General features: G+C 41.0%; 1 protein-coding gene across 2 annotated transcripts; it reads left to right on the top strand.

Annotated features, from left to right (window-relative positions):
- The first annotated feature begins 1,441 nt into the window (after window positions 1-1,441).
- LOC124218473 (growth/differentiation factor 8) lies at window positions 1,442-16,277 on the top strand. 2 transcript variants are annotated; one of them, XM_046624976.2, is made up of 4 exons: window positions 1,442-1,643; window positions 1,844-3,317; window positions 13,331-13,946; window positions 14,523-16,277. In XM_046624976.2, exons 2-4 carry the CDS (start codon window positions 2,936-2,938, stop codon window positions 14,740-14,742), a joined length of 1,218 nt encoding a protein of 405 aa, XP_046480932.1. In that variant the 5' UTR covers window positions 1,442-1,643; window positions 1,844-2,935; the 3' UTR covers window positions 14,743-16,277. The 2 variants fall into 2 exon arrangements, with proteins under 2 accessions (XP_046480932.1, XP_068992472.1); XM_069136371.1 differs by lacking the exon at window positions 1,442-1,643 and having other exon boundaries at window positions 1,743-3,317.
- Window positions 16,278-17,237: the final 960 nt, after the last annotated feature.

The following is a 17,237-nucleotide window of genomic DNA, read 5'->3' as shown; positions in this document are numbered from 1 at the left end:
ACAACGGTATAAAATTACAAATAATTTAAAATGACAAGAAGAAGAAATCCCTACCAAAAAAATTCTCTCCGAATGATATTTTTTTGTGTACAGATCAAATATTATTCGGTATATAATCAACCGCGATCGGTGAAATGAGCGAGAAGTTGACAGCTACAACTTCTTTTTAGAAATAAAATGTGAAACAGGCTTAAAGACAGTCTAGAAATTCTGTAATTCATTTGTACTCGAATCTCATAAATCCGAGATAACAAATACCGTCGGTCTGTCGAATAGAAATTGTTCATAAATGAATTAATCGAACGGCTTTATCGGGGTTGACCTCACCTCTCTCGATCACACAAGTAGCGATTGAACCCATCTGGTCCCCGACGTGTACCGCGTAGCCTATCGACTTTGTTTAAGCGAGTGGACGGGGTTGGGCCGCGGGCTTTCTAATTTCTCTATAATCGCAAATCCGAAGGGTAAAGCGGGGGATCCCCGCCGCCGTAGCGAGAAGCACATATACATATATAATAAATATAACGATACAGGTGTGGCGGTAATAAATAGATGACGAGAACGTGCGCATATGATGCAAAAGCATTCACGATCGCGTTCCCGCCTCGTTCGTCGCTCGCCTCTCGACGCTCTCCGTCGCCGTCGTCGCCGCCGCCGCCACCGTTGTGTCGTGGTCACAAATATATCGTCGTCACAAGCGGCAGCAGCACAACAGCAGCAACAGCAGCAGCAGCAGCAACAGTAGTATCCACCGCATCAGAGTAAAACAGGAGTAAAGATTAACAACTCCTTCGGAGCCGGGTTACTCCGTCAGTCCGTGCAGAGTAGTTGGCAGTCCACACACGGCATATATGCAGAGAGGACCAGCGTCTCCTGACTCAGTGCTTGACAGGCCAGCAAGCTTCTAGCATCCCACTTGCCCACTTGCCGCCGTAAACTTTTGAACACCTAAAACGATCGTATTCGTCACTTGACAGATCAGCCCCGCTCTCTCTCTCTCTTTCCCTGTTCTTTTCTCTTTCCATCTCTCTCTCTCTCTCTCTCTCTCTTCCGTCACCCCCTCTCTCTAGCTCTCTCCCTCTCCCTCTCTCTGGACCCCCTGTTAGCCCCCTTTGCTCCCGCACACTGTCTCTGTCTTTTTCCCTCCCCCTCTCCTTCCCCCCTCCCCCCCTCTCTCACTCTCTCTGTATCTCCCTCCCTCTCTCTGTCTCTTTTCTCTCTGTATCTGTCCAACCGTCCGTCTGTCCGTTTGTCTTGCGTTCGCCGGTTCGTCGTCGTCGTCGTCGTTATGATATCGCGAATTAAGACGTAAGACGGTTTAAAGGAGTTTTAAAAAGTTACAAGCATCAAGTTCAAGTTTACCGCACTTCGCACGCTTCGGGAAGTTGGAGGTTTATTTATTTTTTTTTATTTTTTATTTCATTTTACTTGGTTTCATTTTTTTTTTTTTTTTCAATTCTCATATGTTTGGTTACGTTTTTGTTTTCTCTCTCTTCGACGCGCATGTGAATTAGAACCTTGTGTGCAACAATTTGTTACAACGGTCGCAGAACAAGATAGAAAAAAAAAAAATCCAAACAATAACAATAACCGTGCAATAATTCTCGCATTGAGAACGACATCGTCGCACCAAGCTCGTCGTCGTACGTATAATATACAAATATAATCAAACTGAGGTGCATCAAATGCGCGAATAATTATATATATATATATATATATATATATATATATATATATATATATACACAATAACTGCACAGTGTGTTTTTGTTTTTACATATACGTGTCTCTGTGTGGTGCTGCTGGATAAAATAATCATTTAATTGAACGGTTTCGGGAAAAGAAATGAAATATTAACCGCGCTCCAAATTGTATTATTCATACATACTGCGTTGGAAAGTTATCGTGTGCATTTAGCACGTCGTCGGTTTAAAAGTTACTGCAGCAGTTAGCTGGTACCATACCCGAATCGCGGATGTTCCTCGATTGACGTATCCCCTGGTAGGGATCAGTGTATGTATACTAAACTGCTGTTTACTTGGCATTGTTCGTCACCGTTTCGACCATCTGACGACCGAATTACCACGGTTTTGCATACCGACAATTATCAACCGTTACCCGTCAATCGTCTGGTGTACTGTTGAATAATTGGAAGAAAAGCTGCGGAAGAGAGAAAAAAAAACAAAATTCTTCGATACACGAAATAACCAAGGAATATTACAACAAGAGGGAAGGATAATCGAATTGTGTTGTGAATCAAAGAAACGCGGCAACACCTGTTAAAATCAATTTTAAAAACGTGTACAAATACGAACTTCGTTTATTATAACCAATCTCCTAAGATGTATTGACGATTGTTAGAAAAAAATAAATAAATAAATAAAATCAAAAAACAATAAGAATGTTCTGCAGCATCGTTCATCCTTGGATTGCAAAACGAGTTTCGGTGGGTTTAACTAATCGTACGTACGTGTCAGTTTGAGAAAAACGAATCCGAAAAGGAACTAAAACTAAACGTAACCGCAAATTTAACGAAACAAGCGGAGCGGAGTTTGAAAGGAGGAACATTGTGGGAATTGAAGAAACGCGATAAGGAAGAAGCAAGAAAGAAAAAGTAAGGTAAAAATTGTTGGACACTCGAAATCGGGCCAAAGTCCATACTCCACGCACCCGCGTGCCGTCCCGTAGTCGTAAACGATGCAGTAACCCGTCCGATTATGCGATGGTCTAACGTGAATGCATGTTGTACTCTGCACGGTCGTTTCGTAGGTGTGATAAAAGACTATACGATATCGTTGCTGATCGAAAGAATATATTATCAAGGTAACCAAGTACAGAAGTAAAGGGAGAAACGATTAACGATAAAAAAAAATTTTTAATTTTATTAAAAATTGTGCATCATCGAGGTGAAGGAGGAACTGTGGGAACATTTAAAATGACGAGGTTACTGGTCCTGTGTTTGGTGCTGCTTGGGGCATTGGACGGCATAAGTCTAAGCCGAAACGCGGTCAGGAAGACGACACTGGTTGCGCAGGCGGCAGGGGGTAGCTGCAACGCGTGTCGGATGCACGAGGATCTGCGTGCGCTGAGTCTGCAGGCGATAAAGGAGCAGATACTCTCGAAGCTGGGGTTGAAGCAGGCGCCGAACATGACCGGGCGCCCCTTGCCGAAGATACCGCCAATATCGAGGCTGATGGACCTTTACGGCATACAGTCGGACCAGCCGGTGGACCAGGTTGAGCCCGGGCTTACGAGGCACGAGGAGGTCGACGAGTACGCGGCGAAGACCGAGAACGTCATCGCCCTGGCTCAACCCCGTAAGTAGCGAGCTTGAACTCTCGACTCGTACCTATACCGGCAGCTTCCCGGTCCCGAGGTATTTCCTTTTTCCTCAACGCGAACGCAGCTCGCTTTTTCCCTTCCTTGGGAGTCAACGGGTGATCGCTTAACGGCGATTCCTCATCGTCACGGTTTTCTCTTCGTCCTCGTCGTTGTTTCTCCGAGAAAGATCCAACGCGGTACGCGGTTAATGCAGCTCGTCGATACCGGGGAGCCCAGGACGAGTTTCACGACCTGAAATCCCCCTCTGCAGAGAGTTCGATTCCGTACCTCAGTCCCAGGCCCCTCGATCCCTCTCCCCCTAACCTCCCATCGCCAACTCTCTCACAAGCCAGTGTTATATCTCATCGGTTATTCTCTCTTTCTCCCGGGTTTCTGGACCGTTCTCTCTGCAACCGACAACTCGGTTGATCATGCCGCCCCGCATGCGTTCGCTCAAACAGTGGTGCGCTATCGACGCTGATTCGATCCGTTCGCAAAACGGACACGCGTTACACGACACGCATGACGCATCTTCGCTTCGCACGCACGTTGCACGACACCGATTTCGAGTATCGGTGGGAAATTTGAAATTCGGTTAATCGGCCGGTAACGGAAGAGAAAGGGGCGTGGAGAAGCTGGGAATAGTTATTTTCATATGGGGATTTTTCTTTCTCGCAAAAAGTCCCCGTATGCGCATATGGTACAATTTCTACTTTCCGCGCTACCTTTTGTCAGAAACCGCGATGTAGTCGATTTATTTACGGAAATAGCAAAGAAAGTATTGTTTGGTATGTTAGTTAGTGCAACGATGCATGATTAAAAAAAATTTTTACTTCCCACGATTAGAATTGTCTGAAATTTAGTACCTAAATCATACCGAACCAAACGTATCTACATTTTGCAAAAACCAACTCCTTGAAAGTCATCATGAAGATGTTTCATGACGTTAACGTTACTCACTTCAACCTCGCGTTTTTCGATATCGTTTCACCTGCGGAGCAGAAAAACGCGGGACATCATCGACGACGTTGCACCCATTATTTTTGAATTCTGCTTCACTGCAGCATCTGCAGTGTGGCTGTCGAAAGGGGGTTACAATAAAGCTGTTTCACGTTGAAAACATGTACGGTGCACAGTGTGCACAGTCATATACTACATTATACGTAAACGGATTTGTCGAAGATGCTGCAAAGAAGCTGGACCTGTCAAGGGGTTATCGCGATCTCTACACGTGGCAGTAACTCCGGTCGGCTTAATCTTTCCCTCCTCCTCCTTACTCTCATTCCTCCTCTTCTTCTTCTTCTTCTTCTTCTTCTTCTTGCCTACATTTTGCTACTATCTGGAAAGTATTTCTATTTCTTTTATCGTTCAGGTATGTACTTTTTCCTTTTGCCAACGCCCCCACTGCCTGCACCCGGCGTTCGTTACATACTTAGACACATAGATTGTCTAACTATACTCGCGTAACCAGATCGAACGCTGCACACACGTAATTCAACCATACTCTGCATCCACGGTTGCGTACACGTACACCCAAGTCGAGATGTGTCAAGATTTCTTCGCCGGTTAAATCCGAACTTTTTCAGTACACATGTTCGATGCTGCTTTATATACCGTACTTGCGTACGGTATGACTATACATGACGCATTCAACGTTCTTTCGGTATTAGGATAATGCAGAACGATACCTTCCACTGTCCGATAGGGCTGTGCTTACGCTCTATCGGTACACGCAGCTTCGTGTGCCTGAAACCATAAATCACACGAAACCGAATCCGCCTTGTGTATTCGAGAAGATTCCAAACACTTCGCGGCTCGTACAGCGACTGAAATCATACCGTCTTTCGAATCGTTCTAATCTCAAAATGCAGTCAATTCGTTCGTACAATTTTAGTGGCTCGTGGTGATCACTCGGAGGCAATATACATATATATATATATGCAAATACAGATTACACCGAAGTCAGATAAGGACCGGGATCGTAAACCGGAAGGAGTTGTTAGAAAAACTATGATGGAAACTACCCCCCGTGCAGTATTTGAAGTCTTGTCACTTGCGTTCCCGTTTCGTTATTAATAGAGCAACCTGACAAGAAGCTACAATGTAGAAACATCGAGGTATTTAGCGATGGAAGAAAGAAGAGAAAAAATCATGCAGATCCTCACCTATCTAAATCCATCCACACACGTCGTATGTTCACATTGACGACTAGACGCGTGTGTGGGGGACTATTTGGTCAAGGTCACGGCCAGTGTGCAGCCTAGGTCAGGCCCATCACTTCATTATCGTATTAAGCCAACATCACAAGGTTCCCCGGGGGGCCGGGGGCCGAGGTACGGGGGTGGTGGCGGGGGGTCAACCAGCGGGAGGGCAAGAGAGGTACGCTCTAGTCGCTAGCATCTAGCATCCTGCACTGTGCAGTTCAGCCCGCTAAAAGTCTGACTCTGACTGATGGAATTAGGACACCAAGAATTTTCATTGCGATTTCAATGAATGACGAACGAATGAATGAACGAATGAATTACATTTATTCGGAACAACCAGCGATTATCAACGGGCTAATGAATATCGTAGACGAATATGAAATCGTTGTTGAGCTTCCACCTTTTTTTTCTTTCTCTTCTTACCATAATAATAACCCATTAATTTATAATGATACAGTTTTTTTCATACACGCATATTATACTTTATAGTTAAACAGCTGCTGTGTCCATGTGTTGTTCTGAGGGGGGCGATACTTTATAGGACTATCATATTTCGGGGAGATGCTGTTCTCCAGCTGTGTGTACAGAGATGGCTGACGTGATTTATAAGGATTTCTCAGCTGAAAATTTTAGGCATTGCTTTTTTCACCGTGACAAAATTTTTTCATTCTCACAGATCGAAAGTCAGTCCCGGTATTTATCTTTACTTTTTTTATTCTACCATCGTCGCAGACTCGGAAGAACAAACGTGTTTTTCATCCTTCAACCGTGCTGCGATTAAGCTTCGTAAATTCGAAGTATGAACTTTGCAATGCTTTAAGTAACATGAACTCGAATCGATTAAAAAAAAAAAAAGAAAGAAATTACTCTTCGCCAGACGAACTTACGATATCTTCAAAGATTTTCTAATCACTCGGTATGTAGTTCAACGAGTACTTTTCAACGCAGATAGTATAATCGGAATGAGAAACGGCAAAGCTGTTAAAACTGGGAAGATAATCGCTAGATAAGTGAATCGAGGTGTACACGTCATGACCGCTGCATCGTTCGCAACTAAGTCTCGACGTTGCAGCCACGTATGTGACGATGAAAAAAGCGTGTAACGAGCATTCGAACGTCCGAGTAAACAGCATAATATAAATAGATATCTGCTGCTCGAGTTATGTAGACTCGTCCTCTTTTTCGCAAATGTAACAGAAATCACGCGCGCCACGCGATGCGAATCAGCGACCCAGTTGTTGGTTCGAAATTGAGAAAAATTTCAAAATTCAAGACAAATTAGTGATCAATTCGGAAGAGATTTTCGATAGGCAGGTTTTTTTCTCATCCGAAAAAGAAATGACAGCTTAGGAAGCTGAACACAAGTTTATGATTTTCCCCTCCCACGGCTTTGCGCCACGCGACGTTGCTACACGACATACGAACAACGAGTTTGATTTAACGCGATCTTAAGAGCGTACTGAAACAAGAAAGGTCAAGGTTTTCGATCCAGGTCATAACGTCTAGTCCCTCTCTCTTTCCTCTCTTCTCTCTTCTCTCCCGCGTACATTAGTCTCGCATTCGGTTAAATGGCCATGTGCGAATGCGCATCGTGCACTAATTGTAATATATTATGCTCTCCGAAAAATTTTCAACAAACTTAAACCTGCGTGAAGTCAAGTTTAAGACAACTGGTTAGACAGAAGAGTAGAAACTCAAAGTATCCTCGGAATACGTATCCAATATTGAGATTTATTAACGCTTTTTTGGAATTAGAAACGTTTGACGATCATAAAAGGAGCTAGTTTAAGGGGTAACGCCGTACTAGCGGCCGAAAAAAAGGCCCAACTTTGACGATTTATTTTGGGAGTATCAAAAATAGAATATGATTTCTTTTCAGAGGGTTTATTCAACACATATTGAGGTATAAAAAAAAATTTGCTTATTATCATTTTGATGCAAAATGGCGGCGACAGAGACAATCTTTGAAATCGCCGTTTTTTTAAACTACTTCACTGGAGGACGGATTTCTCGCAAAGTATAAGACCTGGAACAAAAAACAAAAAAAAAATGTTATAATCTATGTACTATTGCCTATAGAAGTACATAGGGTTATTTTTAAATCAAATTTTGTAGAAATAGTGCACTTTTGAAGAAACGAATCTATTTTTGGCCAAAAGAAAGCAGTGTATTGCTTATAGAAAAATATTTAAATTAAATAAAAATACGGCTACGTACTTCTATAGAGAATTTTCCAAAATCCTAGAGCAGTGGTTACCCCTTAATCTTCAACTGCAGGATTTTATGCCACTATAATTGTACAGGCTTTAACAATATAGTTATAGGTATGTACTTGCAGGCCATGCGTGCACGATTATTAATACATCGACATGGTAACGGAGCCGAATTAACCAGGCCAGATAATCGTCATAAATTTGGGCAATCAGTGTTTCACCAAATTGCATAAACGGTAATCAATCTCTGGTCCCTGGACGTACATAGTCATCATGCGACAATACGTGTAATGTATAATACATAAACACATGGTCGCGATTGAATTAATCTGTAACGATAATTTGGATCCACTAAAAGTGTTTTCAAAATTTTAATACGAAATTCAAAGTCCCAACGGGCTCAGAATTCCAGTGAAACAATACCGAATATAGAATAAAAGAAAAAAAAACTCTCGAATCCAACCACAAATATCCACGGTGTAACGTACAATAATCGATATGTGGACATCAGATATATACGTGCTACGGTGGATCGTACACGCATGTCGCCACACGCGCATGCATATAGAGAGATATAGATATACTTACCGTATGCATGCTTGTATTAGCCGTGTGTAGCGAACAATGACGTGCAGGGTACCATGGTGTATTATACAGCTGTGGTCAAGTGCGTATTCGCAGACAGGCGCCGCGACGCGCCGGATCGTCAGTGGTTCGCATTTGCAATTTACTGCACGTATCGTCTCACACACAACCCACTTATCATGCAATTCACGCAAACGGTATAATTTTACCTCACAGCGATTACTGTCATCACGGATAAAACCTCTTGCACGCACCTTTTCTCACACGCCAATCTTCGGGATCGAATGTTCGCCGATTCAGTTCGGATTCACGAATATTTCATCCGGCTCGTGCGACCGTTTTTGATCCGAAATTGAACTGAAAAAAAGCGTGATATTACAGGCAACGCGCAATGTTCAGTTTGACGAATCGAGAGAAATTTTTAACCGCGTTCACTGTACAGTCCAGTTTGTACTATAATTTTTTTTTTTTTTTTTTTTACCATAACCAAAAAATATTACAGTTCTGGGAACAAAATGGAAATGAATATTTAACGGCTGTGATCATAATATTTAATCTCACAGTTTTCAGAACCATAATAACACTGAATATGGTTACTTTTACCACATTTTCGTAAAAATTCGTCAATAACTAAACCGTTCTTATAACGATACCGATTTTACCAGACTATTCTAGTAACTTGCTAGTAAGGATGTAACAAATTACGTTTTTCATAGTGATTCACGTAACGAAGGGTTGACGGAAAGATCGCAGATGGAATTTTCAGATCAATCAATCTTATGTTACTATATACAAAAATTGAACTCTCTCCTAGTGATTCATACAACGGAGGGTTGGTGACAAGATTCAGAGATAGAATTTTCTAATCAATCAATCTCGTGTTACTAGAATTTTCTAGTAACTATAGAACAATTGAACTTGTTCCTAGTGATTCATACAACGAAGGGTTGGTGTAAAGATTCAGGAATAGAATTTTCAGATCGGTCAATCTGATGTTACTAGAATTGTTTGGTAACTACGTATAACAATTGAACTCTTTCCTAGTGATTCCATATAACGACGGATTGGTGAGAAGATTCAGAGATAGAAATTTTAGACCGATCATTCTGATGTTACTAGAATTTTTTAGCAACTATATATAACAATTGAACTCTTTCCTAGTGATTCCATACAACGACGGGTTGGTGAAAAGATTCAGAGATAGAATTATTCAATCGATCGATCGATCCCAACTCTGCTTTTTTTTTTTTTGTTACTACCTAAAATTGCAGGTATCGATCCGCCGAGAGTTCGGGGCTGAAACTATACGAAACGTGTATAATAACGCGATGTGCACGGAATTGAGAACTTTGCTCTCGACCGTGCAGGTTGACTACGTTAATTTTGGGGTTCAACGCACTAGGCGGGCTGTTTGAGGTCGGGTAGTTTCGCTAGTCTCATGCAACCGGCTTCTCTCTCTCCCTCTCTCGTTCCATCTCGTTTTCCCTCTCCTTCCCCCGTTCGCGTCCCTCTCTGGCCCTCTCTTTCTCCCTCCGTCTCTCTATCCGCCTGTCTGGCTCCCCCGGCTGCAGGCGATTCGGCCGTACATCCGCGCCTCCGCACCTCAACCTCATCCAGAAATTCGCGCTCCCGACCCACCCCTTCGCTATTCCCCTGACCGCCGATCATTCCCCGAACTTCCAAGAAATCCACCGATAGACCTCCCGTCAAACTGTGTTCGTTATTTTTCCGTACTCGTCGACTTCTTTTTCACCATATAAATATATGTGGTGTGTGTACATATATATATATATATATATATATATATATACCCAATATTTGGTTTCGCCACTTTTTGCTCCTCTTTTTTCGACCGCGTCGAGCTTCATTCTGCTTGCTCTCTTTCTTGTTCACTCATTCGTCCCTTTATCATCATTACCATAGGCTACGTGCGGGACATCCTAAAAAAACATTTTAACCATATCCGAGGGCGCGCTTCGTAAATTACATTTCATGTATTATTGATATATTGTTCAGGTTTTTTCTTTTACCCTTTACCTAACCTTACAATATCGGTTAACATTGACGCACGGACATACCTAATATAGGTATATCGAGAATGAGAAAGCCGAAGATTTTATCTCGACAACAAAATACACCATCTATCCACCCTTTCTCTCTGCTAGGTGTTAGGCTTTTCCTATCTTCGTCGCTGCCGCGAGTTGTCTTTGCATTGTAACGCTGAATGTTTCGAGAAGGGTTGAGTGATGTTTTTTAAATAGTTGAGGATGAAGTAGTGAAACAGGAGGGTGGGCGGGGTGGGGGGAGAGAGTTTGCGAAGGAGCAACGAATCGAACCGACTGTATGCGCAAAGATACTCACCGAGGAATCGGAATAAGAGATAGCAGCTGCGAAAGAGGGAGAGAGTGAGAGTGAAAATTGCACCGATGCACCGCGACGAGGTCAAGTCGTATCAATTATTCTTCGCTTATTTATAGACATAAGTAAAGATACGATACACCCGTATCACCATTGTTTTCCAAGGCAAATTAAATGGCTTAATTAAATGTTCTTCTGCCACCCTTGCTGTAACACACCAAGGACCGAATCGCAATCGCGCAGCCCATTTACTCGCGCTTGTACATACGTGTGTACATTTATTATAAATCTTTGATCGAATATGTGTACATCTTAACGCAGAGCTTATAAGAAAAATGATAGAGGGTGGAATGGAGAACGATTACCGGGTATTTGAACTTCCTTGAAGGGGAAAAAAACTATCATATTAAAGTTAGTAACGTCTTCGTAACGATTCACGCTGAGAAAAAACCGTTATTTCGCGATTTTGGAATTGTTTGAAATTCAGTAAACCATTGTTAAGCAATATACACTAACAATACTCGTATTTCGAAATCTTAATTCCTTCAAAATAATTGTAAAATTAAGAGAATAGTGATCTTTTCTCCTCAATGTTTCGCAACGATAACGTTCCTAACTTTAACTTAGTAGAAAACTTGGGAAGAAGGCAAAAAAAAATTTTTAAATAGAAAAGATATCAAGAAATTAACAAATCTTCACCCTTGGCTGACTTTGTAGGATCTTGATCAGCTGCAAAAGATTCGTTTGTTACGAAAAACTTTTGAAAATCTTGTCACGAATTTCCGGATAGAAACATTATATGAAGAAATAGATATTATATACGTAAGATTTGAGGGTACACCGAGCAAAGAAAAAAAAAGAGACACGTACGTCACATCACATTCCATCACATCAAAGTTGCAGATGATGATCATCTTCGGTGATTAATCAGCGCTGGGTTTTAATTATATGCAGATAGCTTACGCGTACAGCGTACATACATGTATGTGCATCTGTGTATACTAAAACTGGTCGGGTAATAAAAATTTGATGTGAATTTTTATCGTCGTCATGCGGTTAGAATAACGCGACCTCAGGGTAGGAAGTGAAAGATAACAATTCGTGACCTGGAAATTACAGGGCCGACACGTGGCCATTATATCTTACAAAACGCACTATTCGATCATCTTGAAAATACGAAAATTCGCGAAGCCCAGCATCTCGCGTACAATGTATAATACATGTGTGTAAGATCGTTGGGGAAAATGTTAATAATCTATTGTACGATCGGGCTGCCAATGAACCTTGGCAACTGTCTAGAAAATGGATGTGTGGCACATAATTCGGACCATAGATTCGCGATACGCCTGAAGTGAGAAGAGACTGTATACCTTATGCAAGCTCACGAAGGAAATGTCATCAAATGATTCGAATTGTTATTGCCAACGCGTGAAAGCATCTTTCGACAATTTGCATCCCCCTGTTGCATCGTCACTTGTCATAGAAATCTCTGCGTACAAAGGACGGAATGAAAAGCAGGCAAAATGCAATCGTTTCCTCTACTGCACCAGTTTAAATACCGAGGCCTCATACTCGAGCGACTGACCGGCCCGTCGTTGTTCAGAGTAATGCTTTTATAGGTATACTATATTTAAACCTGAGCCGGTGTCTCGGCGTCTTCTGCCTACCGAGATTTCTCGCCGAACGCAACTAGCATCCCCTACACATAATAATTCTGGCCGTGCGAATTTATTCTGAATCGTCACGCAGTTTTTTCCAATTCCGCTTTCCACCTTCTGCACATACGTATACCTATTTCGTATTTTGCGATTTTTCGCCGTTTCGATTTGGCCTCCGGGTAACTATTTTTACATGTATAATGTTATACTTGATAGGATAATAAAACCGCGTGTAAATGCGAAATAAGGAGATAACGTGGGAATTAATGACGTTATGATTAGCCGAAATTTCAACGCCTCCAAGTCTGACAAAGTTCAATCGAGTCACGGAATTCATAACGCGTGTATGAGTTTATCTAATCGGAAAGTTTAGTACGTTTAGATAATTATTATATATAGTACGCGGTGGAGAAAAAATTCTTGCAAATCACTGCAGATCGTTGTTTGGAGGTAAAAAGCGACAAGAGCGAGGGGGACAGAAGAGGGGAAAAGAAAAAAGAAGCAAGAATCTTGCCAGCATTAATCAAACGACGTAGAATTCATTCTCGTTTTTTTTCATCTCACGCGTTCGCAAAGTTGAGAAATTTCGCGTGCTAAAATAGAACGACAGCCGCGTAAATCCGCCGTCTCTGAAAGTTACGTACCTAAATGTATAACAATCGGTGACCGGAGAAATCTACGTGTTACAATTCGTGTCGCAACGGACGTAAGTAGGTCTTGTCGGGTAAAAAAGCTGATAGTAAAGGTTTGCGAATATGAAACAACCGTCCGCGAAACGTGCCTCCCGATTTCCCGGTCGTCACGTATTATCGCTTTGGAAGTTTTAAAGTTTAGCACAGTAAGTTACCGTCGCAAGAGATTGTTTCGCGGCTGTACGTTTAACAATGGGTATAAGAAAAGAAAGCAAGAAAGAAAAAAAAAAAACTATCAGCTTTCCGCACGACAGGTAAAGGTATATGGGAATAAAAATCTATGCTAATTTTTCTTCCAGATCCGCGGCTGCGACACGCCAAGGGGAACCTGGACGTCCTGTACTTCAAATTCTCGGACAAGATAGTCCAGCACCGAGTTCGGGAAGCCAAGCTCTCGCTTTGGGTCTGGGGCAGCGACCACGAGAGTCCCGATCGCGAGGTAATCAGGTCCGGGTTCCAGCAGGAGAACGCGAGGGGTCCGGTCACCGTCACGCTCCAGAGGATCCTGAAGGGGAGCTCGGAAAACGGGGGGCCGCTTCTGGGCCCGCAGTTGACGACAAAGCACCCGCGACCCGAGAGGAACGGCGACTGGATAGTCATAGACGTGAAGAGGATGGTGGCCCTGTGGTTCAAACACCCCCGCGACAACCTCGGGGTGGCGATAAAGCTCCAGGCCGGTTCGACCGGGCACAGAAGGGCCGCCAACTCCAAGCTGATCGAGCTCGATCCGGACGCCGAACACACGCCTTACCTCGATGTAGAGATCGAGGATCTCGACTCGAGGCGGAGCGGCAGGATCAAGAGGACCGTTGGACTAAACTGCGACGAGGCGAGTCAGGAGTCGCGTTGCTGCCGCTACAAGCTTACCGTCGATTTCGAGAAGTTTGGGTGGGACTGGATCATCGCGCCTAAAAGGTGAGTGTCTTTCTCTCTACAATCGTTCGTTAACAACGCGTGGTAAATAATAGAGTCGAGGATCCCCCGAACTCCGAGAGGAAACGGTAAAACTTTGCTGGCCTAGTGCGCATGCGCGGAATAATCGAATTTCATTGGTCGGCGAGATCTTACCACGACAGTGGTGCCAACTTGACTCGAAAGGAAACATCTGACCCGACACCTTAGAGCATTACTGTATATGCTCTAAGCCCCAAACTATCGTGCGTCAAGTGAGCGAAGTTAGGCAGTGATCGGTAATCGGTAAGTTGGCAATAAAAGTTTTCCGAGACATTGATTGTTCGAGATAAACTTAACCTGAAAAAATTCTCATCATGTCTGACCCAGTTTATAACCGTTTTCTCTCGGTAGGCGAAAATCTTTTTATCCAATGTCAATCTAACACAGGTCGGAAATTGTTAACCGTCCACTCTTATCGCTGTTTTTCATTTCGCGAAATATCCAAATATCGACAATATAAACAGTGTCAAGGAGTTGGAGTTTGCGCGAATCGTTTGAAGTTACAAAAACGGGTCTGTTTTTATTTCGGTGTTGCAGATACGATGCCAACTATTGTTCCGGCGATTGTCCGTTGGCATTTTTGACGGAATACCCAAACACGCACATAGTGAGCTTGGCCGAGCCACCGCACAACTCCGGACCATGTTGCACAGCGCGTAGAATGTCGCAAATCTCGATGCTATACTTCGACAGCGAGTACCAAATAGTGTTCACTAAAATACCGGGGATGGTCGTCGAACGTTGTGGATGTTCCTAGTCAATTTCTACCGAATCGATGCATCCGAATTGTGCGAATAATAATATATGTAGGTAAAAAGAAGAAGAAGAAGAAGAAGAAGATGATGCAAAACATGAAAAACAGTAGAAACGGAGAATTAATCATTGAGGGGACCGGCAGTCGAAGGGAAAGGATTCCACTGCAGGGATAAACGTCACGTTTTACCGAATCCCATGGATTGGTATACCTGGTAGATGATCTTTCTCGAGGCCTGAACGTCGCGACCTTATGCAGTGCAACTCTACGAAAATATTAACGTGGCTGATGCCTTTATATTACGGTTTACAATCTGTAAACGACTCACGTTGGAATACTCAAACTACGGGTGTTTCCACTGAATTGAAGTGTCTAACAACGCTATACGTGTGTACTTTTTGCGAGTAAAATATTAATATTAAAAATCATTGGACATCATAATTTACGAAGGTGAATGACGCGAATGAAACGCTTAATTTAAGACTCTTTATAATGCAATAAGTAGGTATAGCATGTATAGATGTTATGACGAGATATCAATTCAACTCAACTAAAACGGAAATAAACAAATATATACATACGTACATGCATACATACGTACAGTATATATATATATATATATATATATATATACATATGCATATGTACGTGCGTATATAGGTTATACAAATAAATTTTTTGTACAAGCAGATCTATCGATAGTTTTAACATATTACTATACATACCATAATGGCATAATATGTATACAATAATGATATTATTACACATGTATGTACCTATATAGACGATGCACTCGTACCTACTCGCCCATATAAATACGTATACTATACTATATATATACACCTATACATATAGAAAGTATATATAAAGTTCGGGCAACTAATGGTGAATATTAAGTTCCTATTATAGCGTCCCGATATTATTAAAAAAAAAAAAATAATTACACCAGAGTTTCGTTCAACTCTGAAGAGGAATATTTTTCTCTTTTCCTCTTTCCTTTTTTTTTCACCACACTGACAGACGATTCACGCGCAAAAATTATGTACACTCGATTTTACAATCATATACACATACCTATATATATATATACTGAAAACCCTCGACAATTTTGTTATTCGTTGATTTTAATCAATTGTTTTCATTGAAGCCCATTTTCATTATACATCGCCATGTAGATTCGTTGTCAACGTTTTTAGGGACAAATCATTACACAGACTTATCACACATGCAACACAAATTCATTAATTTTCTAATGAAAATTCTAAAGCTTTCGGTAAAAAAATTTTGAAAGAGAAAGCCGGAATGAAGATCAAATCGCGAGCCTAATCGTAAAATTTTATATTATTTATTCATGAAGGAAATCGATTTCATTGGGACGAATTTTTTTTCCCGAGATTCGTCGTTCTTAGATTGGGAAGCATCACCCAAGAAATTTATTACATACCTATGTACAGATTTGGAGAAATATGGAAAAGAGTAAGGCAAAAAAAAAAAAAAGAAATCAAACCCGGCAATAATAATAGTAATAATAACGACAATTAACGATAACGTAGAGATTTTTGTTTCGTTTCTCTTTCGTTTTCGAGTGTACCCCGCAATATACAACATAATGACATATGATATACCTATATAGGAATATAGTGAATAGTTACAAGAATAAATAATTAAACAATTGTACACATAAAGTTCCGTGTGCCTGTCCAAGTTTGAATGATCGATTTGCCGTATGGATTTATGCGTTTTACACATATATATATAACAAGTGTCCTGTTTTAAAGATTTTTTATGTCATTCTAGGTATGTGAAATAGCGATGGGCTGTGTGCGGTATGGAATTTATTAGCATTACTCCATCTATCATTGTTATTTTTTTATTAATATTATTACTATTATTATACAGCGTAAACAATGCAGTAATAGAAAAAAAAAGAAAAAAAATAGGAGGGATAAGTTTGCAGAGGTAAAAAAAAAAATATATATATATATATATATATATATATATATATAAATATATAATGTAAACGGATTTTGATTTCTCGGATGAATAAACAATTTTTGTACATATTATACAACGTAATATTGTAAATGCTTAAAACACGAGAAGAAAAACGGTAAGCAAGTTGAATTTGGTATGAAAAATTAAATTTTAATCAATCGATACCGTGAATAACGAAAAATTGATTCTTAAATCAGAGTCACGGCGTGATTAAACGTGCATGCGTTAATGAAAATATAACATTAGTTATAATATTACGATCAATTTTCATGAAGTACATTTCTTTGCTACGATTATTATTATTTAAAGACGTAAAAATTCTATAAGAATTATAGATATGGAATTATTAGCCCGTACTACTATTATTATTATTATTATTAGTATATATAGAAATTAATTTATACACGTAACTTTATTAAAAATACAAATAAAAGTCAACCGATCAATCAGGAATGATGTATAATTTATTTAATATACATATATACATACATATATATATACGT

Source organism: Neodiprion pinetum, chromosome 5 (assembly GCF_021155775.2).
Source record: "Neodiprion pinetum isolate iyNeoPine1 chromosome 5, iyNeoPine1.2, whole genome shotgun sequence".
Lineage (NCBI taxonomy): Eukaryota > Metazoa > Arthropoda > Insecta > Hymenoptera > Diprionidae > Neodiprion > Neodiprion pinetum.
Note: the sequence above shows the minus strand (reverse complement) of the source record. Positions and strands in the feature narration are given on the sequence as shown.